The sequence below is a fragment of the Centroberyx gerrardi genome, chromosome 15, assembly GCF_048128805.1.
Source record: "Centroberyx gerrardi isolate f3 chromosome 15, fCenGer3.hap1.cur.20231027, whole genome shotgun sequence".
NCBI classification, from domain to species: Eukaryota; Metazoa; Chordata; class Actinopteri; order Beryciformes; family Berycidae; genus Centroberyx; species Centroberyx gerrardi.
The window spans coordinates 1,400,540-1,417,979 of NC_136011.1; the positions used below are offsets into that span (position 1 = coordinate 1,400,540).

General features: G+C 40.7%; 1 protein-coding gene across 1 annotated transcript; it reads left to right on the forward strand.

Moving 5' to 3' along the window:
- Window positions 1-3,828: 3,828 nt before the first annotated feature.
- On the forward strand, window positions 3,829-15,737 carry LOC139921235 (glutathione S-transferase P-like). Its single transcript, XM_071911430.2, has 7 exons — window positions 3,829-3,948; window positions 4,314-4,349; window positions 12,332-12,438; window positions 12,569-12,656; window positions 13,405-13,508; window positions 13,701-13,802; window positions 15,348-15,737. Coding segments are annotated over exons 1-7 (627 nt in total). The 5' UTR covers window positions 3,829-3,947; the 3' UTR covers window positions 15,537-15,737.
- Window positions 15,738-17,440: the final 1,703 nt, after the last annotated feature.

Here is a 17,440-nt window from a genome sequence, read left to right on the forward strand (position 1 = left end):
CAGCCACAGCCAAGCCGACAGCAGAAGGCTGAACTGTTTAGGGCCTATGCCGTACCAACAGCAGACACCCCCTCATGCAAAGCAGGGGAGCTGTCTAGAACAGCTGACTCTACTAAGTTAGTTGGAGCCACGTTCACCTGATAGAACCAAGCAATGGTGCTAGATGAGGCCCAGCCAGCTGCCGCACACACCTCAGAGAGAGGAACTCCTCGCAGAAGAGCCCTTGATGTGGTCATCCCCCTGGTAGAATGTGCCAGAACTCCATCCGGCTCATGCCTACCAGCCAAACGGTACGCAGATGTGATGGTGTCCACTATCCAATGGGACAGCCTCTGTTTCGACAAACCTGACCCCGGTTCCGCTCCCCATCGCAAACAAAGAGCTGGCCAGTCTTGCGTGTTGCTTGTGTGCTACTCACATAAGCCCCCAAAGCCCTATCAGGGCATAGGGTTCTGAAGGCAAACTCCTGCCCCACTGCAGAAGCAGGAGGAAAGTACACAGACAAGGTCAAGTTACTGTTAACTATTAATCATGCGGGACCTTTGGCAGGAAACAAGGATTGGGCCGGAGAGTCACATATCTCCGGTCGGGATCCATGTTGAAGCACTCAGGGCTCACAGAGAGTGCATAACTCACTGACCCTCTTGGTGGAAGTGATCACCAATAAGAGGGCTACTTTCATAGAAAGATGCTTCAGTGAAGCAAGAGGTTCAAAGGGCGGCTTAGCAAGGGCCGACTTGGATCGACTTTCTGGACTAGTGGAGGCAGCCAACCCTGCATCTAGCAGAGACTGCAAGAAATGCAGTACAGACTGTGCATTGCAGGACTCTGGATCCAGATTGCTCTTTGCACACCAAGAGCTGAATATTTGCCAGCTCAATTTATAAGCTGCATTAGTAGATGGAGCCCTGGCCCCCTGCAGAGTAGTTATCACTGCCTCCTGAAGGCCTAGCTCTGACCATTGGCACCGTTCAGAGGCCAAGCCTAGAGGTTGAGCCGTCGTGCTTCCAGGTGCCACAGAAAACCCCTGGCCTGTGACCACAGGCGGGTCTCAAAGGCAGCTGCCACAGAGTCCTGCAAGGAGAGACAACAGAAGTGCAAACCACGGACACCTGGGCCAAAACGGGGCAATTAGAGTCAGATTGTGCCCTGCAAACTTGGTCCTGTCCAAGTATCAGTTCCCTGGAACTGATACTTGCAATAAAAATCCAACAGAAATAACAGCTATACAACAACATGTGGTTTAAATGCTCCTGTTTCAGTTAACAGCACGTTCTTCCACTTTGTCTTGTTTCGTGTCCCAGTGTTTAATTTTGAACCTTTAGCCATCTAATAGATATCTCTTCATAGACCTGTTTGGTCTATAGCATTTTCTTTTACCCAATTTCCTGTTTACGAATGATCTTTCAATTAACTTTGATATGTTGTATTTCTCTGAAAATCTTGCAGTCATGAACACTTTTATTTTGAAAAACAGTGTTTTTCCAAAAAAAAAATTCTTAAACCGCTTTGGCTTAAATGTTAGTGTGTTGTGAAACTAGGCCCACAGGTCTGTAGATGAACTGTGCAGTGTCCAATTGAGTTGGAACATGTCACAGTTTTGCAGTATTGCTATAACTTTGAGGGCCTGCCATGATTTTTCTTAAAACAGCTTGGGCCTAAATGTTGGTGTGTTGTGAAAGTGCAGGTCTGTAGGCCTAGGTGTTTTGACACATATCTTGTGCAGTAGTAATGAAAGGTGACCTGTGTGTTTAATCTGTGTAGCCTATGTAGGCTATGACAAATGACAAATCTCGGTTTAAATAGTAGTAGTAGTAGTAGAAATCTTTATTGACCCCAATGGGGCAATTCGGTTCACAGCAAGCAGTTGCAATACATCAACAACATCAGAGAAACATAATCACATATCACAAAAACACAGACAATATGACACAATATCAATTTATGCCGACAAGAAAACTGTAGGCCTACATCCTACCCCCAGTATGCATAAGTAGGGAACAGGCCTTTGTTCCACACACCTAACAGCACATAGCCTACACATTCAATCTGCGGATTGCCTCAGAGATAAAAGAGCGCTGGAATCTGTTACTGCTACCTTTAGGGAGCCTGAACCTATGCCCAGAGGGAAGAAGGGAAAACTCAGAGAAAAGAGGGTGCAGGGGCTCCTGAAGAATATCCTGAGCATTCTTAGTAACTCTCTTCTGATATATATAACTAAGATCATTGAGGTCAGTGCCAGTGATTTTAGAGCACAACTTCACAATTCCTCTTAACAGGTTCTTTTCTCTCTGATTTAGATTACCGAACCAGCAGATGAGAGCAAAAGTAAGAATAGACTCAATGCAGGATGAATAGAACATTTTCATAAGAGACTTCTCCACATTAAAATTACGGTGCTTCCTTAAAAAGAATAAACGTTGATTACCTTTATTTACAATTGCCTTCACATTAGGCTCAAAGCATAAATCATCATCTAAAATTGTCCCCAGGTATTTATACTGCTTTACCACCTCTACCTGCTCACCATTAATAAGGGTAGGTGGGGGGGCAGCAACTCCCCTGCGAAAATCAATGGCCATTTCTTTGGTCTTAGACACATTGAGTTTAAGAAAAGACTTGTTACACCAGTGTGCAAACTCATTAACAATTGGGCCATGGCAGGTCTCACCATCCTTTAGAAGGCTCAGTACAACAGAATCATCTGCAAATTTAATAACATATCTGGACTCATGGTGGCTCACACAGTCATTGGTGTACAACACAAATAGCAGGGCTGAGAGGACACACCCTTGTGGCGAACCAGTAGAAGATTTAAGAGGGCCCCATTTACTCTCACCCTCTGAGAACAGTCAGTTAAGAAGTCCACAAGCCAGCCAACAATATTAAAATCAAAATCAAAATTACATATGAGCCTTTGTGCAAGAATATGGGGTTGAATACAATTAAAGGCAGAAGAGAAGTCAATAAAAAGCAACCTAGCATGGGTCTTAGTGCCTTCTAGGTGTTGTAGAGGGGATTAGAACAATTATTGTAGAAAAACATTGTAGGCCTACATATTGTATAGTTGTTGCTTAATTATAATTTTTTTTGTGCAAAAAGAAGTTTTTAGTCAATATCTGAATGTCGTGGATTTTAAGATTACGCTTTTATCCTGAAAACAAAAACGGGCGTTTAGCCTTCAAAATAAAAGCGCAATATTTTAAACATGTATAAATACTGTTTTAAACCAAGTATTTTGTATTTAATCATTAAATTCAATAAGTGAGCACCCATATTAATGTTTGATGTCAAAATAATAATGAAAAATGCCATAAGATGTGCCATTTTGTAACTATAAACGCTGCATATATTACACTTTCTGATATTTCTGACTGCAAGTTCTATGAGTAGTAGTAGTCTATGAGGAGTGTTTTGACATATAACTTGTGCAGTTACAATGAAAGGTGACCTGTGTAGTGTTTATATCTGTGTAGCCTATGTAGTCCAAAAATGCCAAATCTCTGTTTAAATGTAGAGGGGAACTTTCAACTAAATGATTACAACAGTTCTTATCATAGAAAAACATTGTAGAGCATTTTGTTGCTTAATTACTTGGTTTTTGTGCAAAAAGATTTGTTTTTAGTCAATATTTGAGTGTTGTGGATTTGTAGAAATGACGCTTTTATTCTGAAAAAAATCGGACCGGAAGTCTTATTCTTATTTCAGATGGCGGAACACAGCCGGCTGGAGGAACCTATGCGCGGAACAAAAGGCTGAGGGTGCTGGAACCGCCTTCAGTCACCGTGACTTAGCAGAAAGCAGACTACTAACCGGAGCCTTTCCTTCAGTTTGCTCACTTGACTGCTGTCTGCCGCCCACAGCGTAACTCCTTGTTTAAACTTACATAATCCGACCAATTTCAGTAGACTCAGGTTCCTTCAAGCATTACTGCCTGATCCACCACCAGTAAGTTCCACAGCTGCAGCAAAACAGCTCGATCCTTTCCATCGGATTTCTAGATCGCAGTAGCTGAGTCTGTGCAGGCTGTTATCATGCAAATAGTGAATAATGCAAATTATTAAATCTGCAGATTTCTTATGCTGAAAACAGATTGCTTCTTGTAATGTTGCCAGTGAATAGTGGCGCGTTTTACCTTTGATTTATAATTGTAATAACCTACTGGTTATGGCATTTTAAGAAAATGAGCGAGTGATTGAATTGATTTACAATCGGCAAGTGATTAAATGAATTTACAATCAATGCAGGTGTGTGTATAACATGCTTTCGTTGAATTGATTGATTTTTGGTTTGTGTGTTTTGTCTCTGCTCAGTGCCTCCGTACACCATCACCTACTTTGCAGTCAGAGGTGAGTGAAAGACAGCCCTCTATCCTGAAAGATAGAATTTTTTTTTTTTATTAGAAACAAATAAAAATAAAGCAGCCAAAACACATAAAGCCTCTTCTAATGCAGCCAGTCAGCAGATCTCACACTGCCTGGATAAGTGAAGACAGGTCCCCAGCAACTTCAGTTGTTCTGGAGAACGCTGCAACGTACTTCAGCTGGGAAGCTCAGGGACTGTTGTATGGACTAACAAACTTTACCTGATTTTCTACTGGCATGGGGGTGAGTAGATAATGACTGAATTTTCGTTTTTGGGTGAACTATTCCTTTAAGCAATTAATTGCAGCCTCAGCGATTTGTTAATTGCAATAGTTCATATTGCAATTTTTTTTTCTTTTTTATTGTTCAGCTCTAATCTGGAACATTTCAGTGGCTGATTTTTTTCATCCTGCCTTTTCATCTAGAAATGTCCATAGTCCTGTAGACAAGGTACTTTTGGCGTGGGGGTGAGTAGATAATGACTGAATTTTCATTTTTGGGTGAACTGTTCCTTTAAATCCAATTATTAATTAATCCAAAATGGATTAATAAACAAGATGTTTTAGAGCTCCGGTTAATCTTTGGCCCATGAATCAGTATAATAGGTAACGTTAAGTAGAGCTGTAATACTGTAGGTGTGGCTGTTTGCACATCTCAGTAGAACTGAATAGGCTGTCAGAACAAAAAGTTACATGTTGTAACATGAAAAAAATCAGCCACTGAAATGTTCCAGATTAGAGCTGAACAATAAAAAAAAAAATAATAATTGCAATATGCAAACAGCCACACCTACAGTATTACAGCTCTACTTAACGTTACCTATTATACTGATTCATGGGCCAAAGATTAACCGGAGCTCTAAAACATCTTGTTTATTAATCCATTTTGGAAGCGTCTCTCTCTTAAAGGAACAGTTCACCCAAAAATGAAAATTCAGTCATTATCTACTCACCCCCATGCCAAAAGTACCTTGTCTACAGGACTATGGACATTTCTAGATGAAAAGGCAGGATGAAAAAAAATCAACCACTGAAATGTTCCAGATTGGAGTTGAACAATTAATAAAAAAAATAAAAATTGCAATATGAACTATTGCAATTTCCAAATTGCAGAGGCTGCAATTAATTGCTTAAAGGAATAGTTCACCCAAAAACGAAAATTCAGTCATTATCTACTCACCCCTATGCCAGTAGAAAATCAGGTAAAGTTTGTTAGTCATCTAGAAATGTCCATAGTCCTGTAGACAAGGTACTTTTGTATCAATATGAAATACCTATAGCATAATGCATATGACTGTTAGGGGGTTGTTTTCGTGGACCCAAATGCAGACACGGAAAATTGGTAGGAGAGAAAGGAAAAAGGTTTATTGGAGGTTGGAATTGGGTGTAGTGGGATGAAGGCAGCAGGTCGGAGTAGAGGAGATGATCCGGACTGGGCTGGCTGACAAGCAGATGAGCAGGCGGGTTAGCAGGCAAGCGGACAGGCTGGCTGGGGCTCGGGCTTGGGCAGATGTGTGGCGGGCAGGCGGACAGGCAGGAAAGCTGAGAGACTGGCAGGTGTGGCGTGGGCAGGCGGAGAGACTCACAGGGAAATCCACGGAGTAGGTGGAACAATCTGGCGACGGATGGAAGGCAAGCCGGGGTAGATATACTGGTGGTGATGATAGGAAGCAGGTGAGCAGACGAGCAGACCGGTGATGAGCTGATTGCAGGCAGCTGAGCTGGGAGCCAGGAGAACAGGGAAGGGAGGAAAGACCAAGGGCAGAGAGGGCCAAGAGGGCAGACACTAGAGCTGAAAGGGGCAGATCATGGCAGACAGGGGCAGACCATGACAATGACAGATAATCAGTCAAGTCAGTGTAAAGTGTAAAAATGCATAAAACATAATGCATATTGATATTACTGCAGGCCTAAAGCAGTGTTGGGGAAAGTTACTTTTAAAAGTAATTGAAACATTAAATGAAACATGAAAGAAAAATAAAAGTAATGACATTGTAATATCAGAATCAGCTTTATTGGCCAAGTATGTACACATACAAGGAATTTGACTCCGGTTTTTCGTTGCTCTCAATGTACTTACACAGAATAAATATACAGCTAAAAACAAGGACAACAAGATGAACAGAGGTAAAGGGGGGGGGGGGGGGGTGTTACAGGTTTATTGCACAGGGATAGTTTCTGTCACTGTATGATAGAGCCCGACCGATATGGGATTTTTGAGACCGATACCGATTTTAGAGGGGAAAAATTCACCGATTACCGATATGGCGGCCGATATAGTGAATTTTTGAGCTGGAATGAAAATAGACCTTTTCTGTGTGGACCGATTTTGCACCGATATGACTACGCAAAGGTACTCAGAAGGCTGCTTTCTTAAACAAATAACTTTATTAAAGAATATTTAACAATATTATACATTGTCAACCAATTCTAGAAATGAACACTGAGAAAATAAAGAATATTTCCTACTTTGTTGTGCTGTAGCCTACAGACAAAGTTACTACAGTTAAGTCCAGTTATGAACGACGTGGATCAAAGATTTGTGGCTGTGTTTTAGTTGTTAAAAATACATTCATCCTCATAATTATTTCGTATCTATATTTCACATACAGTGCCTGTTAGCAGGAGGAGAACATTTGCATTTCTTCTGTGATGTGATGTGATATACGATTGGGAGTCTGCACAGGGTGTTTTATTTTGAAAATTGACCGGATGCTCTATGCCTTCCTGTGTCTGACTTCCTGCCCAGCTCGATCTGCTCTGTGTAGCTTGACGTGGCTCGACGCCGTATTCTGCTATACACGTTCAGGGGAAACTTTCAACGGTGGAAAACCGTTATTTTAACGTTTTGTAAATGCAACGACTGGAATTGTTCGGTACCGCCATGTCACTCATGCTTATCACATAGCCAGCTATAGTTTGTCAGTACAGTCAGTAATGTAGCACGTAACGTTCACGTAACATGAAAGGCAACGTTAACAGTTAGCTAAGCATCAGGAGCCGAGTGCACCAGCTGGGCGTATGCCTGGGTGTAACGTTACGTCCGACTTAGAACTGAAAGTTATGACCAACTTAAGGTTATGACTAGTGCACCATTTAGACTTAAGCCCTGTATGTGTTGCGCCTGGGTGTAACTTTTACGCCTAGTATGGAGCAGGTGTAAATTGGAAAGTCAGACTAGTATCCATGGTAATAATGGAATATGAAAAAATAACGGTAATGGAAAAATAATGATCACACAACCTGAAAAGAAAAACAAGGATGGCAGCGCGTCTTGTTTACAGGATAAATAACGAAAGGGCATTAAGACGAGAAAGAGTCGTCCGTGATCGGACAAACCCACTGGACATCTATTCAGACAGTGAGCTGATTGAGAGGTTTCGCTTTGGCAGGCAAGCCCTGTTTGAGCTAATTGAAGGGCTCTCCCCTCAACTACAGCATGTAACGGACAGAAACGCGGCGCTGTCCCCCACCCTGCAGGTGCTGATTGCGCTCAGATTTTATGCAAACGGGGCCTTTCAAAATACTGTGGGAGATATGATTAATGTACATCGGACAACAGCATGCCGGGTTATTAGAAGAGTGTCCTTGGCTCTCCAACGCCGCCTTATATTCACCTACCCACCCAAGAAGAAGCAGCAAAGACCAAGCAGGACTTCTATTTAAAATCAGGACTACCTGGTATTGTCGGGTGCATTGATGGTACTATGTTAATCGAAAGGGTTTCCATTCAATTAATGTACAAATTGTCTGCAACTCGGACATGGCCATTGTCGACCTCGTTGCAAGATGGCCTGGGTCGACCCATGATGCTCGCATTCTCAGAGAGAGTGCCCTTCATCGGGAATTTGAGGCAGGGAGAGTGAATGGTCTTCTCCTCGGAGATAGTGGATACCCACTGAAGCGGTGGCTAATGACACCTGTCATCGCAGCGAGAACTGCACAAGAGCGCAACTACAACACAAAGCATGCAACAACGAGGAATATTGTTGAGCGCTGCATTGGAGTGCTCAAACGTAGGTTAGTAACTAGTTTATGGGCATAAACACCATTAACAAAAATAAAAAAGACCAGTATGGTATATGCAATGTGTATAGTCTATAGCGTCTATAGTGATGTAGTTTTTTTTTTTTTTTTTTGCCCTGATATATATGGTAAAGCCCTTTGAGACATGCTTATGATAAAGGGCAATATAAATAAACTTGACTTAGGCTATAACTAAATGAAGTTATGCCTATATTGTGAAATGGTATTGACTAGCCTATTTTTGATGCTTGTTTTTTAGGTTTCACTGCCTCCACAGTGAAATGCGAATGCATCCTGAACGCGTCTGTGTCATCATTGCTGCTATTGTGGTGCTGCACAACATTTGTGTGCAAAAGAGAATCCCCCTTCCGAGGCAAGGAGAAGTGGTGCTGGAGGTGGATGAGAACCCCGCTGCTCCTGTCATCCCGGAAGATATCGGTGGACGACTTGTCCGCAATCATATCATAAACAACTTATAGGGCCTAGAACATGTTGTAAAAGAATGACTGCACTGTCAGTAAAATATTTGTAAAATGAACGCTTATAATCTAACATTGTTGTTTCAAATGGTTTAAATTCATTCTCATGTTGTTGTTTTTTTGCATTTAATAAACAGCTAGTCGATCTTTTAATTAGCTCACCTTTGTGATCACATATTTTTATTAGGTTTTTTTATAGCCTATTTTATTTAAACAACAAATATATAAACATAAGAAACATAACAACAGTAAAAGCAATCTCATACATCAATAACTTACAGTTCATTACAATTCGGCTCTGAATTATAGCCTACCTATAAATATAAATTATATTTATACTATTATTATTATTATTAGTACTAATACTATTATTATTATTATTAATTATACTATTAAATGGCCTACATCTATCATATTTAGAGCTGAATTTGGCATAGAAATGTTACGCATATTTCATGACATCGTGGACAAACATTTGGAGAACTATTAACATGAAATTGAGAAAGAGGAGAAAGCAAATAGAAAACAAAAAAAATCAAATGTTTTCACTAAAGAATGGTGAATGACACATTGTCTTGTTCTGAGAAGTTATATCTGCTGCTGTCTCTCAAGAAGTTTAATTTCCAGTTTTAGTTTTTCCTTTTCGAGCTCCAACTTCTCATGTTCTGCTTTGAGTTTGGCAGTCTCGGTCTCCACACGAAGGATTTCCTTTTCCACAAGGATGCGCTGCAGCTCCGCAAAAACCTTCTTTCGTTTTGGGGGTGTGGGCGTAGAGCTATTTTGGGATTCCTCCTGCGTCATCGTTTGGGGTGCGGGACATGCTGTGGGGCTTTCCTCTTCTCTCGGGAGGTCGTTTGAGTCTGTAAAATCGCAACATTGTATTTTAAGGTTATTTGTAGCACTTAATTGTAACAATGTAGGCCTAGCCTAGCTGTAGGAATAAAGTCATTTCTTAGGGTAATGTTACTCTATTAATGACCTACCACTCATACTGACAGCTGTCACATCGTGATCTGCGCTGTCCGAGTCATCCACTTCAACCGTTGGCGCTGACAGCTCTGAACTATCAATGCCATTCAATCCTGTAAAAGCGGGGGAATCTTCTCCAAAAATATCAATGATGATACTGCTATAAATAGACGTTTTTGGTGAAGGACCTCCCCCTGTCGGCGGGTTTTTAAGAGCTGATGAATCCTTTTTGGCTTTTGATAAAAGATCTTTCCATTTCTTTCTCTTCAACTGTCCGCAGTCCCCCATCACATTCGTTATTGATTGCACTGGTGATCGATTTCCATGCTGATGGTTTTTGTTTGTTTGTGTTGGTGTTGTTAAATTTAGCTGTGAGAACGTTTCTATGCTCTGCATACAACTCTATAAGTTTTCTTATTTCTCTATCAGTAAAATTTAGTTTTCTTTTCTTTGGGTTTGCGTTATCCATATCTTTCAGTTAGAGTTCGCTTTGGATAGAAGTGTGTTGCTTGGCAACAATCATCGCTTCGCGTGTATTCACGTGGACGCGCAGGCGCAGCTACGACCGTGGTCAGTCAGGCTTGGTGCACTCGGTGTAAATTCAAATCACAAAGTCGGACGTAGCTAAGACCGGCGTAAGAATTATGACCTACTTTTTTCCGCCCAGCTGGGGCACTCGGCTCCAGAGCAACTTTCTGCAGCTCGGCGGATGACGGTGCGGTGGTGGATTGAGTCTGTTGAGTGTTGATTTCACGCTACGTTGTTACCTAACGTTAGTTGGTGAGATGCAATGCTGGAAAGTAAATAAACAACGTCCCCATCTTTTACGCTCCGTGACAACGAGCTTATCATACTCGTTTGTTATATTAGCTAACTAGCTAACCACGTAGCTACTTTAATACCTTGCCAGCTGAGTGGAAGCTAATGTGTGAGCATGTATTCACACTAAACTGTTTTGTTCAGGACTCGCAGTTTGGTACGCCCTCCGTTGTCAGGGACAGGGGTAACGTTATATTAGAGTTATATTGAAAATGGAAAATGATGGGGTGTTTATTAACTTTCCAGTATGTATTTCACAAACTAGTTGGCAACTTACCGTGAAGACACCGCTTGACTCCGAGTCCGCACCACTGTCTGCTCAGCTGTGATGTGTACTCTGCTACATGTGCTGCAGACAGTGCTGAGAGTGTAAACAATGGAGTAGGAGCATGCTCTGCTGGAAAAACTACGTGATGACACCATTTCTAAATCACCCAAGCATCGTTTTCTGCATTATATGTTATGTAAAAAAAAGTTTGCATATCGGAAAACATATACGCCGATACAGATATATCTGTGATAGACCCATATCGGCCGATAAAATCGGCAGACCGATAAATCATTCATCAGAGTGATGGCCTGTGGGAAGAAACTGTTCTTGGTTGTTTTGGCGTACATTGTTCTGTAGCGCCTACCAGAGGGGAGGAGTTGGAACAGGTTGTGTGTGATGGGTCTGCAGTGATCTTTCCTGCCCCTTTCCTGACTCTGGAGATGTATAAGTCCTGAATGGAGGGCAGTTGGCACCAATGATTTTTTCTGCAGTCCTGACTGTCCTTTGTAGTCTGTTCCTGTCCTGTTTGGTGGCCGATCCAAATCAGACAGTGATGGATGTGCAGAGAACAGACTGGATAATATAAAAAAAAGTAACTAATAACGGGTTAGAAGAATTGAAAACTAACGCCTTAAAGCAATATTCCACTTAGTTTTAACGTGGGGGTTATTTGGCACTTGACCACCATGAAAACCAAAATATAAACTACTCACCAAGATCAGATGCAGCTGGACGAGTTTGTAGTGTTTGAATGAGGCCACGAAAATAGACTGAAAACTGACATTTAACAAGTTTGTGAACAGATTCAACAGCAGATCCCGCTTTTAAGACAATAAAGCAGTAACTGGTCAGTCATCATTTTGCATTTCTATTATTGGTTTACACTAAAATTAGTATTTAAAAATAAAAGAAGATCCGGTCTCCCAAACAGGAACTATCTCTCCTAAATGGTATCCCTCCGCTATGTGCTCGTCTATCAATAAAAATGCTATTTGGTGAAATGACGTTCTAAAAAGTTTGACCAAACGTCAATTGAAAATCACAGTAGTGGGATCTGTTGTTGAATTTGTTCACCAACGTGTTAAATGTTAGTTTTCAGGATATTTTCATGGCTCATTCAAACACTACAAATGCTACAAACTCGTCCAGCTGCATCTGATCTTGGTGATTAGTTTATATTCTGGTTTTCATAGCGATCAAGTGCCAAATAACCCTCATGTTAGAACTAAGTGGAGTATTGCTTTAAGTTAAAAAGGTAATCTGACTACCCCATAACAAAGGGTCATTCTGGACGTGGCAGTCATATCCAGTCAACCAGGCTAAGTTGAGCTAGATCCTCTATACCAGATGCTAAATCAGTTACAGCCCTGTAAATGAAGCAAGCTAACGCTGCGTCTGTCCCAGGCCGCTGTGGAGCCACCAGGATCCTGCTGGCCGATCAGGGCCAGGACTGGAAGGAGATCGTGGTCAACTTTGAGGACTGGCTCAAAGGAGACCTGAAAGCCACATGTGTGAGTTGATCATGGCCTCTTTGTATTTGTTCTTGTATTCTATTACTCTGCTTGCAAATTCATATGTGTATACTTTCGGCTTCTTTGAATTCAGTTGAGTGAAATACCTAACCTTTTGCATTTACTCTAGGTATTTGGCCAGCTGCCCAAGTTTGAAGATGGAGATTTGGTCTTATACCAGTCTAATGCCATTCTTAGACACCTGGGGCGCAATCATGGTAATTTCCCCTATAATATTCCTTACATAAATTGTTGAAGAACAGGAGTGTCATTTGGAAACCATATGAATCTCAATTAAATTCAACTTCTGAGATTTAACTAAATGCATAGATTATTTTGTACAGGAAAAACTTGTGCGAGGTTCCACTTCCTCTCAAGAGCAAATGTTGCACATCCTAAAGTAGCTGCAAGAAGCCTGAATCAGCAACATCTCGGACACGCCTGTATTTCTAAACAATATACTCGGCTGCCGGAGTGGCACTTAAAGTAACAGTTCACCCCAAAATGTAAATTCTGTTAAAAAAACAAAAAACAAGCTTTCTCTCAATAGTTGTGTTCTATTTGGATATATAACAATTTTTTCTAAAAGACGCACTACCTTCTAAGCCGGTGTAAGCTTCCACGAGAGCCAGAAGAAACCAAAAATAACTGCTGGTAGCGAAGTTCTGGTTTCTACTAATAGGGATCATGATGGGAAACATGTTATTTGGGCCCAGGGTTCAAAATACGGAACTACCCCTTTAAGTTGGAGGAGAGGAGATAGTGTGAACTATTCCTTTAATACCAAAGGGTTCTGAACACAGACGTATATTATAAGAATATTATAGTGATTTTTTTCATGTAGGACTTTTTGTTTTTTAGGAAAACGTTGTAATATCTTGACTTCATGTTTTTATTTCTCACAAAGTCAGCACTAAAAAGGTACTTTTTTTTTTTTTTTTTTTTACTGCCTGTCTTCCCATCCAGGAGCCTATGGGAAGGACGCCAGGGAGGCCACCCTCATTGATATGATGAACGATGGTGTTGAGGACCTTCGTCTCAAATATGGGAAGTTGATTTACCAAGAATATGTAAGTCTGAATGCCTAACGTACATAGAATCTGTTACAAAAACTGCATCCCATCCCGCATATTCCTTCTGCAACTAGCACTCTATGCTCAAAACATCCTAGTGTGCTCATACTCATAATAAAAAATATAACTTAGATGAAAAATCCCAATTTTGAATATCATTCTGACTGACTATGCTGTCTCTTTTAACAGGAAACTGGCAAAGATGCATACATTAAAGATCTGCCGAACCACTTGTCCAAATTTGAAGCAGTGATGGCCAAAAACAAGACTGGCTTTCTGGTTGGCGACAAGGTAAACAGACTGCTAGTGTTTGGTAAAATGTCACCTCTATGCATGTTGTAGTTTATGGATTAGCCTTTTAGTTCAGTACATTTGTTCTTTTGTTTAAAGGCATACTGAGCAGGATTTTCCCCCTTGGAATTAGCATAAAGTTATCCAAAAAGGATCCTACTCAATCATTACTTATGGCCCATTGGTAGAGTGTGACAGTGTGTGTGTCTGCAGAGACCATGCCTTCTGCCTGGATTTTCTAATTTCTGAATGTTCGGGACGTTTCTGGGCGTCAGCATTTTGGCAGCCGGTGTATGCGGCTGCAACCAAAACCACTGCTAAATCGTTTTAGATCTAAACGCCACGCTGGCTATGGTAGCAGTCCTGAACTCTAAAACAGACCAACTGGTCAGAGCTAGTGTGTATCATGAGCTGGCAGCTAGCTACCATTAGCGTAGCTTCGTTGTAGTAGAAAAGCTGATAGCTAAACTACCGTTCGAACAGAAAACAGCTCCGCCAACTCTGCGTCGCTCTTCATCCCCATCCTCTCCTTCAATACTCGCCAACGTGTGAAAGCCAATCCCAGATACACTCTCGTTTTGGAACATACCTTATCTGCTTGCCGTTTCACCATGCTGTACTGTTTTACTGTTTGTTTGTTTTTACTGTTCTGGCAACAGCAGGGAGGAGCGGTCAACTTTGAAAGTTGTGTTTACAAGCCACAACCACCAAAATCCTACTCAATATGCCTTTAAATTTAACTACCCTTTTAGTTTGTAGCATTTTGTGTTGTCCCTTGCACTTTCGTGAGGCTATTTGCAGCAATGGTGGTATACAAATGTGTATTAGGCCTCATTCATTTACTCATTTATTCACTTTTTATTCACTCATGTAACAGTGGAATAACTTGAATGTCTATAGAGTCTGACAAACTGAGTTTCTCAATGACTGTTTGTATAATTTTCTTGTATTACCAACTCCTACCTTTTTATAGATCTTACCTTTCACCTTTTATAGGATTCAGTTAATTGAGAATAAACGGTCTATCTTTAGCAGATGACTTGTCAATTGCTATAGGCCCTTTTCACAAACATGGCTGCCATACTTCTGCAGGGTAAAGATCGGTTCTCACCATTTCCAGCAATGTTAAAAGCGAACTTTCTGTCGCCCAGCTGTCTGTGATCACTTTTTTTGTTTCAACATAGTGTATAACACATTTTATGTGTTATACACTGTTAGCATTGTTAGCACTGTTAGCATTTTTATGACCCTTGATCAAATCACTTTTTTTATAGTTGCACAGTCTTCTGACAACAGAAACAGACAGATATGTCAGTGACAACACCTGTATTGTGTTATACATTATGGTGACCGACAGAGTTATGGGCGACAGAAAGTTGGCTTTTTAACATTGCTGGCAAAGTGAGAACCGAGCTATACCCTGCGGAAGTGCACCCATGTTTGTGAAAAGGGCCTACTCCTATTTTGAATTGGTTGAACTCATCCCAGTCCTGTTGGAGATGAAAATGTTCTTTTGTTCATATTATTGTATGGTGTCTCGGTCAGGTTTCATTTGCGGACTACAGCCTGTTTGAAGTTCTGCTCAACCACTTGGTCCTGAGTCCATCCTGCCTGGACGCCTTCCCCAGCCTCAAGGGCTTCGTGGAAAAGATGTCGGCACGCCCCAAAATCAAGGCCTTCCTCGACTCCGACGCTTATAAGAAACTACCGATCAACGGCAACGGCAAACAGTGAATCCCTACAAATGAGCTAATTCACGATAGAGAGTCCTGGCTTTGTCTATTTAATGCCTTTGTCCATGTTAAAGTTTGCACTTTTTTAATTGTGTAGACAATTGTGGTAATTCCTTTTTGACAACCTTTATTACATCAGTGCACTTAAAGACTTGTATAGATTTATAGAATCAATAAAGGGACGAGGTAATATACAATGACATTGTCTGTTCACTGGCCTTATTTGCATAAAACCACATATTGCAGGCTGTGTAGTTATTTTGGTAATGAGAACAGATTAGAAGAAAACGGTTTAATATTAAAGTCCTTTATTCTCCAAGAGTAGCTGAACTTTTCATATACATTTCAATATATTATGTCTACCATTTTTGTGCGATAGGTTTTTATATTCAGAATACATGTAGTATGTGTATATTTGACGTGGCAGTTTTCTTCCATTCTTCTATAAAACCTTGGCTTTACCTTCAACTACATCCCCGATTATCAGCTCAAAATAGCTACAGATATTTCATTGTCACAACTTCCATAGGTATAAGGCTTTGGATTTATCTGATTCTTGTATGAAGGAGCCTTTCTTTACAAAGGAGGTTCTTACCTGGTTACAGGTTTTATGGGGTTTTATAACTTCTCGCTACAGGGTGAAGTGCAGTTTCTAGTACTCAGTGCATCTGCAACTCAGTAGGAAACCAGCTGTCCCTCTTGTACTGCAGCAGCATTCACAACAGGAACTTTAGGAATTTGCAGCACATGATGGTCACGTTACTCACAGTGTGATATAGTGTGAACAAAACTCAGGACGAGAGAGTGGCAGTTTGACAGGTTTATTCAATCTACAGGTTGGGAGCCAAGGAACTGTTGAACATTTGTGATTATGTCAATACAGATAGAACAATAATAATAATAATAATAATAATAATAATAATACCGCTATTCAAAAAGTATAAAGTCACATGAACAAGACCGAACAATCAATGATAATTATAGTTCTAGCACTTAAAGGAAATGTGTAATAAGAGACGACCACCTTCTTATAGAAGTTCTTTTGTTAGAAGTTATTTTTATTTTTGGGTTGAGAAAATTCTACCACCCCTGGGTTTATAAAAACCTTTTCAAGCCCCACTGGATGAACTCAGAAATGCATAGTGGTAAAGCTGAAAAAGATAGAAAATACCATAAAGTACAATAAGATCACAATGAACGCACTTTTCATTTGGGTTGACATTGGTCACACGTCATGATTATACTGAGATTACAGCTAACGCAATGTTGCTTGTGTGATTGTGATTTCCCTAAGGAAAACAACAGACATGCTGCTTTCAATGTCTCCTCATAAGATCCATAAATAAGTTTTCAGTTGGGAAGTTGTAAATCCCACTTGTTGAACATTCAAGTGCGTTGATGAGAAATGACAAATGTTTAATTAATTTATCAGCCATAAGTCATTGTACAGTATGTGACTTTTATGATGTCTTCATGTACTGTCAGAAATACCTAGGAATGCAACAAATATGACTGGAAAAGTTCGGATTTGTTATGATACGCAAGTTGGGGAGATGTGACAGTTTATGTGCAGAGAGCATGGACGCCGTATCAACAACTGATTGTAAATGTAATGTTTACAGCTTTTTTGTGATTTACAACCGAAAGCACTTAAATGTGGCTCAAGTCCTATTTATGACTTTCCACATTGAAAGCAGGAGCTTACGAGGAGGACTTGAAGGCAACATTAGACTTTTACCATCTTTGTACTCCGCCATTTTCCCCTCAAAACGTCACATCTCGTCAACTCGACTATCTTGTAGACAATTCCAAACTTCATCAGTCATCGTATTTACTACTTTGTTGGGTCGTTCATGTGTGTATTGTGTAATTGTTAAAATTTTGACAACCCTTGAAGGCTGCAAT